The sequence below is a fragment of the Doryrhamphus excisus genome, chromosome 1, assembly GCF_030265055.1.
Source record: "Doryrhamphus excisus isolate RoL2022-K1 chromosome 1, RoL_Dexc_1.0, whole genome shotgun sequence".
NCBI classification, from domain to species: Eukaryota; Metazoa; Chordata; class Actinopteri; order Syngnathiformes; family Syngnathidae; genus Doryrhamphus; species Doryrhamphus excisus.
In genome coordinates, this window is record NC_080466.1 from 6,270,812 (window position 1) to 6,281,330 (window position 10,519).

Below are 10,519 nucleotides of genomic sequence, written 5' to 3' on the forward strand. Positions count from 1 at the left end.
TTGTAATTTTATACCTTGCACAATGCCCCAAAGTAGTAGTTTGTAGTTTGTTGTCTTCTCTGTTGGATCTCATAAAATTGTGCAAGTGTACCCAATGTGGCCAGCGAGTATGGTGCATTCACAAATGTGCCATATTGTGACTATTTAAAAATGTATGTATGATATATGATATTGGATGTTATTTAATATTTGTTGACTGTAGATATATAAGTTTACAGAACAGATATTTTGAGATTACCATAGGGTTTTGTGCACGTGAAAGATGAAAAATGATCTGTCTGCAGTCATAGAAAAATGCTTATTCAAGGATTACTTGCCAATATGGAGCTGTAGAACCTTCCAGAAATTCTAAGATGGAATAGACAGGTGGATGAATGGGCTCATACGTAATTTTAATAGGATGTGATGATTTTATAAAGCATTGGGCAATCAATGATTGGTCTGTCAACCCCCCAACATCAAAATTAATTTTAGCAGTAAAGATTTGTTCTGGATTTCAGCCATGTGAGACTGATACATCACTGAGGGTTTAACTGCTCCCTCTGCTGGGCTCATTCACCTCATCAGCTGCAGTGGGAGGGCTCGCCAGTGACATCTTCTCTGTGATTGGCTGACTGAAGAAGAGGCTGCCATGACACAGTGGATGCTGCACAGGATCACTTCCAACAGCATCATCGCAGAGCGGACCCACATTCTCCTTGTTATCCCCTCTCTTTCTCATATTTCCTCCACCTTTGCCTTTCCTTTTCTCACTACTGTCCTTTCCTCCCTGCCACTACCCTCTCCTCTCCTTCGGGCAGCCTGATGAGGCACACAGCAGAGGACCTTCAGTGGAAATAGCGGCGACGGTAGCAGTCAAACTGGTAGGTGAACTGAGGCCTGTCTACCTCCCTTCCTCCCTTCCTTCTGCAGTACACGCAATTCATCACGTTCTCCTGTGTGCTCCATCAATGACTATGTATTTGAGTGTGACTGCGTGTGTGATACAGTGAGAATGAGCGGGTGATCAATTAGGCAGAGAAGGCTACCACACCCTTGGGTGTATTTGCCAGAGCACCTTAAACCAGTGTATATTTGTATACTCTTGTTTATAGCCTTAAGGATTCTGACTCGTGGTCTGTTAGGTGGATTGGATTGACCCTTTTGCATGTGTCTTCACAAACAACACTAAAGGTCATAACTTTGGTATGTTGTGTCCATACATTGTCAGCCTGCCTAATGCCAGATTCTTTTTCTATCCCCATCGCCAGTGTTTCCTTTCATTTCACTTTGTATCTCCCCACTTCCTTACCCCTTCCTCCATTCCTTCTTTCCGCACCTTTCCTCATTCAAGCATCCTTAAACGTCTCCCGTAAAGCTAATTTTCCATCCCATCCACTCGCTACCTCATTTTCCTCCCTTTTCCTCCTCTGGCCTGCTGGTTACCCAGGATGCCTTGTTTCAAGCCCCTCCGCTAGGCCCTAGCAGCATGGGCGGAGCCTGGGCAGAAAGCGAGAGAACGGATTGGACCCTTCCACTCAGGACGGGCACGCTGGCGGGTCACTCTCCCTCAGCTTCAGATGGGCGAAGACACTGAGAGCCCCAAGATCAACCACACCTTCCTACGAGACTATGTCACTGAAGGTAGAACAGATATAATACTGTGTCATATTGCATGCTATGACGTAATATATGGTGTCCATCTTTGAAGAAATATAATAAATTCATTTAATGGACTGAAAGTCATTGTTCTTGAATTACTGATAATGTGTTCGAGGCCCTAGCATAGCCATACTACTATTGTCTTTTATTGTGGTTTGTCACCCCTATTTTATTCTTTTCCAAGCTGATGTTATCTCCACGGTGGAATTCAACCAGACAGGGGATCTGCTGGCCACGGGAGATAAAGGTGGCCGAGTGGTCATCTTCCAGAGAGAAACTGAGGTCAGTTTGTGTATCTGTTAGATACCAAATGCATATGCAACAGATAAATAACATTATGGTGAGCATCTAAAAACCTCAGTGGAACTTATTCTTTTACTATTTGCCAGTCTAAAGGGCAGTCCGAGGAGGTGGGGGAGACTGGGGACTCTGGAGAGTACAACGTCTACAGCACCTTCCAGAGTCACGAGCCGGACTTTGACTATCTAAAGAGTCTGGAGATTGAAGAGAAAATCAACAAGATTAGATGGCTACCCCAACAGAATGCTGCACATTTTCTCCTGTCCACCAATGGTGAGAAACCATGATTTGTCATGTTATAGTTCAATTTGTGATGACTTTTACATGGTCCAATCATATCAATGGGAAGTCAGTGAGACACACACTAAATAAATGACCCCTAAATTGCACTCTCAGGGCTACGTGTACAGTATATGGAGATCGGCGTGGTTATTTCATCTCTATCTTTGGAGTTTTGGTTCAGTGAAAGTTCAGTGATTTTCCTGGTATCATTATAGATATAGATATATAGTAGCCTCCATCTTCTGTTTTAGCCTTGACTCAATCAACTGTACCTGGTGTGATATTGTGATTTTTGCCTGCCACAGATAAGACCATTAAACTGTGGAAGGTGAGTGAGAGGGATAAAAGACCGGAAGGATACAACCTGAAAGATGAGGAGGGTCGGCTCAAAGACATCTCAACCATCACATCTCTGCAGGTTCGTATGCGTATCCACGCACACACTCCACTGTATTTCTATTCTACTTATAAAAACAGTATTTCTATTTGTGTTGTATAGGTGCCAGTACTGAAACCAACAGATCTGATGGTCGAGGTCCGCCCCAGGCGTGTGTTCGCCAATGGACACACTTACCATGTCAACTCCATCTCAGTCAACAGTGACGGGGAGACCTACTTGTCCGCTGATGACCTCCGTATCAACATGTGGCACCTGGGTATCACCGACCGCAGCTTCAGTATCCTTCCTGCATTCCTGAATGTTGTCTTTCTTTGAAGTTATTTTAGCTCTGAGTGGAACTTTCAATATGGACACCCTCAACAAAAATATAAACAAAACTTTTCTTTAGTTTGTAATATCTCATGATCTCAATTCAAAGACCCAAAATGTGTTTAGAAATCGGTATTGTTGAGCAGTTCTCCTTTGCCAAGATAATCCACCTGACAAGATATTTATTAGACAGCATGATCATTGCATATATGTTTGCCTTAGGCTTGCCACAGTAAAAGGCCACTCCAAAACGTGCATTTTTTTACTGGCCAGGGTGATCAGTGAACCAGCCAGTGTCTGGATTTGCCTCAAACAGTGCAACAAAACTCCTTTGCAGAGAATTGATAGGTGGTTGATTATGGTCTGTGAAGTGTTAGTCCACTCCTATTCAATGACAAAGTTGGATTTTGGCAGGAATTGGAACATTACATCAACATATACGCTCATCCAGAGTAACTCAAAAATGCTCAATGCGTGATATGTCCAGTGAGTATACTGGCCACACAAACACTGGGTTTCATCTTACAGGAATTGTGTAAAAATCCTTGCGGCAGTGCACTGTCATGCGTTCAAAATGCCATCATTAAAATGCACCTATGTTTGTTACCGACACCATAATCCCACCGCCCATGGGCGACTTGATCCACAACATTGAGCAAACAGCTCACCCACACGCCATACATGATGTCTGCCAACTGCCCTATACGGTGAAAACAGAGATTTATCCGTGAAGGGAACGCCTCTCTAGTGCCAGATGCCATTGAATGTGAGCTCCAGTCTGGTTGAGATGCCAGTGAGGATGATGAGCATGTAGATAGCGTCCCCGAGGAGGCGATGTTTGACAGTTTGGGCAGGAATTATTTAGTTATGTAAACCAATTGTTGCAGCAGCTGTCTGGGTGGCTGGTCTCAGACGATCTTGGATCTTGAAGATGCTGGATGTGGAGGTCCTTGGCTGGTGTTGTCACACGTGAGCCGTGACTGTGAAACAGTTGGATGTACTGCTAAATTCTTCGGAATACCTTTGGCTTATGATAGAGGAATTAACATTTAATTTATGGGTAGCAGCTCTGGTGGACATTCTTGCAGTCAGCACGCACCCACGCTTCTCTGCATTGTTCTTCAATTTACTGTGGCAATGCTTGTTAATTATTTATTTATGGCTCACAAATCAGTTTGTGTTCTGTTTGTGTTCTGTTTATGCCCTTGGCTTGCAATTTGTGACCAAGGATGGTGCACATTGGCTCGAAATGACCACGCTCCCACACGTCTTATTCACACCTTGTCAAGTACTGTTAGATACTGCGCATCAAGTACTGTGTGACGTACCTTGGTCCCGGAAGGTTATACATTGTCACCACCACTTTCCGCATCTAATAAACAGTCGATGCATTATTTGGTCTTGCTCTGTCCCACATGACGCCACAAAATTGCAGGCATATATCTGCATGGGACCTATAAGGTGTTGAACTCCAAAGAAGAAGCTCTCATTGGAGAAAAACAAGGTATAAGATAAGTATATATTATCTCACAGCTGCAGAGAGACTGCGGAAAAACCAAGAAGGAGGCATAAACTAGAAAAAAGAAGCTTGGACAGTGTAGGAAAGGGAAGTGCTCACTAGAGCACATCACTTTGGGCATTATGATTACTTATTAAAATTCACAAGGACGATACAAGAGCCTACAGAAATTACTTAGAGAATTCTCACTGATTTGCTCAAAGAAGTGGGGGAAAAGTTAACCCATTAACGTTTGGATGAGGACCATCCACATTGTTTAGGCATAGGTTGCGGTGTGCTTACGTTGCATTCACGCCTATCCATCTATCCATCCATTTTCTGTACCGCTTATCCTCACGAGGGTCGCAGAAACGCTGCAGCTTATTCTAGCTGTCTTTGGGCGAGAGGTGGGGTACACCCTGGACTTGTCACCAGCCAATCACAGGGCACATATAGACAAACAACCATTCACACTCACATAAATACCTATGGACAATTTGGAATCAATTAATCCAACATGTTTTTGGAATGTGGGAGGAAACCGGAGTACCTGGAGAAAACCCACACATGCACGGGGAGATCATGCAAACTCCACACAGAAATGCCAGAGCGGGGAATCGAACCCGGGTCTCCGAGCTGTGTGGCCTGCACGCTAACCACTCGTACAAAAGCTTGTAGTTGGATCTCAAGAACCGAGCTCCCGGTCTGCCGCGGGGCAAGTCACAGTCTGTCCCAGCCCCTGCCTCTCGGCACCCACAGAAAATTCACAGAAATTATACAGTTATATTATTATACAATTGCAAAAAACTGTGGGGACAAAATGCAGACAAATGTAAACAATGTACACACTAGTGCAATGATCATGCTGTCTAATCAGATAGATTATAGATTATAGATTATAGATAGATTATAGATAGATTATCTTGGCAAAGGAGTAGTACAATATTTGAGACAAATAGGCCTTTTGCGTACATTGGATCTCCGAGTTCAAGTCATGAAAGCATGGCGTGAAAGCAAAAATGATGTGCTGATATCTTGAATGTATATTTATATTTACAGAATCACTAACAACTTTTAATTAAAAGCAACCTATTTTTGGAAGGACCCTGTACAGAGTCATAACACACCATAAAATGCAGTAGAACACATTCATGTAGTTACATGCCCTGACTGACAATAGCTACACGCTTCTGACACACCCACATTAAAGCCTCAAGTTTACAGTCTACAACAGTGAATAGTAATGGTCTGGGGATACACTCCTGAAATATAAATGGAGTGGAAAATAAATTGATTCAAATCTGAATTCAACATTTATACTTATCACAAACAGCACAATAACTCAGCATGTTTGGTTTTGTACTGAGTGATTATCCAATGCAGGCTGTGGTCTGTTTAATGGGGTGCTGTTGGTGATTTCCTATTAAAACAGAAGCTGACCTAGAAAATCTGATATTTTTTCTTCTAGTGTGGAAGGAGAGTTTAAATAATTCACAGGGCAAGTAGACTGTCTTCTAAACCCCCACTCTGGGACACCACAAATAGAACAGAGAGAGGAGCAGCGTGTTCATGCATGCTGGCGTCGGGGGTGTACTGTACAGTATGTTTGGGTGCTGATTATGTGCTGAAATATAGGAGTGAAAATATAGGGTAAAGATAATGAGCATAATCTGACAGGAGCCAATGCAAGAGTTGTATCCAACAAGACTGTGAGCGATGTTATCAGTGTCATGTATGGTTCCTGATGGTGCGTTTTGCCAGACATTGTGGACATAAAGCCAGCAAACATGGAGGATCTCACAGAGGTGATTACAGCAGCAGAGTTCCATCCTCAGCACTGTCACGTATTTGTGTACAGCAGCAGTAAGGGCACCCTGCGCCTCTGTGATATGAGAGCCTCGGCACTCTGTGACAAACACACCAAATGTGAGCCACATTGAGGAGTTAATAGATAAGGTTTATCATATGCCAGCAGGTTTTTATTATGTCTCCTGCTGTGACTCTTTGCACAGTGTTTGAGGAACCAGAAGACCCTGGGAGCCGCTCCTTCTTTTCTGAGATCATCTCCTCCGTGTCAGATGTAAAGTTCAGCCACAGTGGACGCTACCTGCTGACCAGAGACTACCTCACCGCTAAGGTGTGGGATCTGAACATGGACAAAGGCCCCGTGGAGACATACCAAGTAAGATTTTACAGTATAGACTTTAGGTAAAGTATATACAGAAAGTTGAGTTGCTAAAGTGACTAAATTGAAAATTAAGATTCCTCCACAGAAATGAAGGTTGTATTATTGCCTTTGATTGTCTAGGTCCATGAATACCTAAGGAGTAAGCTGTGCTCCCTCTATGAGAACGACTGCATCTTTGACAAGTTTGAGTGTGTTTGGAACAGCTCGGACAGGTGAGTGGACCTGGACATATTGAGCAAATTTTCTTAAATGTGCTGTGTCTAGTGATACCTCTCTGTGTGGAGTTTGCATGTTCTTCCCCGTGCATGGGGTACTCCATTTTCCTCCCACATTCCAAAAACATGCTAGGTTAATTGGTGACTCCAAATTGTCCATAGGTATGAATGTGAGTGTGAATGGTTGTTTGTCTATATGTGCCATGTGATTGGCTGCCACCAGTCCAGGGTGTACCCCGCCTCTCGCCCGAAGACAGCTGGGATAGGCTCCAGCATGCCCGCGACACACGTGAGGATAAGCGGTTGAAAATGAATGAATGTCGAATTGTTTACCTGGATGAAGCTCAAATGACTGTTGATGATGATGGAGTCGAGTTGACTTCAAACCAAATTCTCCATAGTAAATAATGCAAACAGTGGTAAATTTGTGCCTGTTAAATAGGACCTAATGTGTTAGGGGGGTTAGCGCGCAGTCCACACAGCTAGGAGACCCGAGTTCGATTCCACCCTCGGCCGTCTTTGTGTGGAGTTTTCATGTTCTCCCCGTGTATGTGTGGGTTTTCTCCGGGTACTCCGGTTTCCTCCCACATTCCAAAAACATGCTAGGTTAATTGGTGACTCCAAATTGTCCATAGGTATGAATGTGAGTGTGAATGGTTCTTTGTCTATATGTGCCCTGTGATTGGCTGGCGACCAGTCCAGGGTGTACCCCGCCTCTGGCCCCAAGACAGTTGGGATAGGCTCCAGCACCCCCACGACCCTCGTGGGAATAAGCGGTAGAAAATGGATGAATGAATGAATGAATGATGTTTTTTTCCACTTTTCTTGAGAAACTTCGAACTATTCAGTCTCGACTTCTGGATCGGATTCAGAATCCAACACATATGGCTGTATGTATAAACGACATTCTAAGAAGATAGATTGTTTTTTATTATCAACTCTTATACCGTGGCACAAACCGGAAGTCCTTTTAAGCACTCGTGAGTGTGACCACCCACAGAGGAGTAGGCGTGCTTGGAGGCGGGCTGTCGGTGGAATACATTAAAACAGACAGTTTTTGTGAGAACCACAAAAGACGAAGAAAAAAAGCTGAATGGGTGTAGATTCTGGAAGAATTAGAAAGCATTGTGCTGGTTATCATGTGTAGCTGCTGTATAGGAGTCCACAATTCAACACCAAGAGTAGAAACATTTTAAAAATCCCTTTTAAGACAATAAAGAAATAACATTTTGATGTTCTTTAATATTATGCAAATGTCAAAATAAGTTAATATTTTATATAAAAGTAACAAAGGTGCAATGAGAAAATGGGCTACGTTGCAGACATGACTGCCATTTTTAGCAAGAGTACCTTTCATGGAAATGTAAAAATAAGTTAACCTTCATATATACAGTTCAAAATCTTAATGCTTTGTTATCCACCCCCCAAAAATATCTCGTGTGACATTACAGCCTTTATTTTGTCCTTCCTATCCACAGCGTGATCATGACCGGCGCGTACAACAGCTTTTTCCAGATGTTTGACAGGGAGACGGGGCGAGGTGTGACCCTTGAGGCCTGGCGGGAGAGCAGCAAGCCCCGGGCCGTATTACGTACCCGTCGCGTTTACACCGGTGGTAAACGCCGACGTGGTGATGTGGGCGTTGATAGCTTGGACTTCAGCAAGAAAATTCTACACATGGCTTGGCACCCATCCGAGAACATCATCGCCATAGCGGCTACCAACAACCTGTACATCTTCCAGGACCGTGTCAACCCGGAGGCACAGATGCAGTGACAGGAATAAGAATGAAGTGGACAATGGACAAATATCCATTTTGCATATACTGGAGGTGACTTGGAGGTGAGCTTCTAATGACACTAATAATAAGACATTTCTTTCTGTGTGTCTCCTACCTGTGAGGGCCTATTTTTGGTCCCGTTCAGTTTTTGTAAAAGAGGTGCAGGGACATCTCTCTATAATGACCTCGCAATGTTGACTCCTCACTTTGACAAGATTGGACAAAGTGCATGGGGTATAAGGATTGATTCCACAAAAAGATGGTATGTATTCAGAGGTATCCAATAGCCACAGTTGTGAGAGTGGTGATCTTATACTTACGTCTTCACCACAATTATCTGAATTTCTATATTTTTGTTGTTGTTAGATAGCAGCAAAACCTCTCTCCTTTAGAGCAGCGCTCTTTGAGATTGCGTGCATTAAGCGACTCATTACCATATTCACTTTGCAATAATAGCACTTAAAAACACAGTGCAGCAGTAGTATCTGCTTTAAAACATGAGCTCTTCTGCAGGTAACAAATGTATACACTCTTTTTACTGTATGCTGTAAATATTGTTTTTTTTTTAAGTCACTACTACAACATTTGTTGTTTTGAGACTGTAAAAGAGATTGTCAAATACACAAGAAATGAGGTTTAAAGAATGAAGGCACTAATCCAGAATAAGATGGAAGAGTTTTGGTATGCTGGTTATACAAAATATGCACAAATCTAATGTATTGTAGTGCTTTGCTGTGTTGGGCTTGTGTTGAGTTTTGAAATGCTGCTATTCCAAAGTATTATAAAAATCTAAAAGTAAAAGCAATTTTAAATAGTCAGATATAGAATAACAATGCCCAAATTAAGCCTGATAATGATAAACAGGCTCTAGTCCCACTGTACTTTCAATGAGTTTGATTACAATCATGAAATACAAGCACACAGTGCATATAAATAAGACCCCTGATGTTATGAGAACCGAGAATCAGTGTGTATGAAGGTCAAAATTCATCATCAACGTCATGGCTGAAAGATAAATAATGTATCTTGCTAAAGTGTCTTTTGCCCTTGAAGCAATTTCATGTAAATGTATCATTGAAGGCTGTTATTGATCATGACACGCTATACCTCACATGCTTGGCTGGGGTGCACCACTGAAAGCCACAATGTACAGTAAGGTGTAGTTTGTAAGGTGACGTGTATTGGACTGAACTGTGTGACCTGGTCATACGTTGATTGTTTACAGTGTCGTTTTAAGTGACCTTGGCCCTAAACGGGCTCTTGTAGGTGGTTTTGGAATGTGTGATGGTGTCAGTGCACAGTTGGACTGGATCATGTTGGTAATAATCTTATCTCATGGCACAAATTATGTAATCATTATGTTTATGTTGTAAGAAATCACCTGTTGAGCTTGTCTACATTCGCCTCACTCTTCACAGACATTTAAGCTATTCTGTCTGCAATAGTTCTTGGATGCACATCTTGGACAAATTGGTTTGACAAAGTAAAATCCACAATGACAGAGCCCCACTAGAAAGTTTACATAATAGGAAAACATTACATAAGTTTTGGCACTTGTGTTTGAGAGACAGTCAGTTCTTATCATATCACTATAGACCAAGAGAGGATTTGTGTTCAGGAGTGCAGCAGCAGCATGTTGCCACCACTCAATGCTACTCGAGTGTATATCTATAATACTGTATCTACAAAAAAGTGACTTTAATGTTTAAAAAAAAACAAAAAATATGAATGAAGGAATGTGCATTAATAAAATGATTCAATCTGACAAAATTGACTGGTATCCTTTGTTTGGGTTTTCAAGTTCTTCTTGAGGCAATGTATATAATATATCTAATACTATTGACTATATCTACTATATCGTGGATGACATATGGTCAAAAGAGCAAATGAAGGTGGGAGTAAAAGA

General features: G+C 42.3%; 1 protein-coding gene across 3 annotated transcripts; it reads left to right on the plus strand.

Moving 5' to 3' along the window:
• Positions 1-619: 619 nt before the first annotated feature.
• On the plus strand, positions 620-10,512 carry ppp2r2ca (protein phosphatase 2, regulatory subunit B, gamma a). Of its 3 annotated transcripts, none has more exons than XM_058071558.1 (10): positions 620-863; positions 1,251-1,623; positions 1,826-1,923; positions 2,031-2,214; positions 2,529-2,641; positions 2,723-2,900; positions 6,192-6,356; positions 6,443-6,612; positions 6,739-6,830; positions 8,312-10,512. In XM_058071558.1, exons 2-10 carry the CDS (start codon positions 1,560-1,562, stop codon positions 8,607-8,609), a joined length of 1,362 nt encoding a protein of 453 aa, XP_057927541.1. In that variant the 5' UTR covers positions 620-863; positions 1,251-1,559; the 3' UTR covers positions 8,610-10,512. The 3 variants fall into 3 exon arrangements, with proteins under 3 accessions (XP_057927541.1, XP_057927551.1, XP_057927559.1); XM_058071568.1 differs by having other exon boundaries at positions 1,334-1,623; XM_058071576.1 differs by having other exon boundaries at positions 1,430-1,623.
• Positions 10,513-10,519: the final 7 nt, after the last annotated feature.

Coding starts and splice junctions, on each gene's coding strand:
- ppp2r2ca (XM_058071558.1), top strand. CDS start 1,560: ATGGGCGAAGACACTGAGAGCCCCAAGATCAACCACACCTTCCTACGA. Junction 2,642..2,722: donor CAACCATCACATCTCTGCAG/GTTCGTATGCGT, acceptor TGTGTTGTATAG/GTGCCAGTACTGAAACCAAC. Junction 6,831..8,311: donor GTTTGGAACAGCTCGGACAG/GTGAGTGGACCT, acceptor TCCTATCCACAG/CGTGATCATGACCGGCGCGT.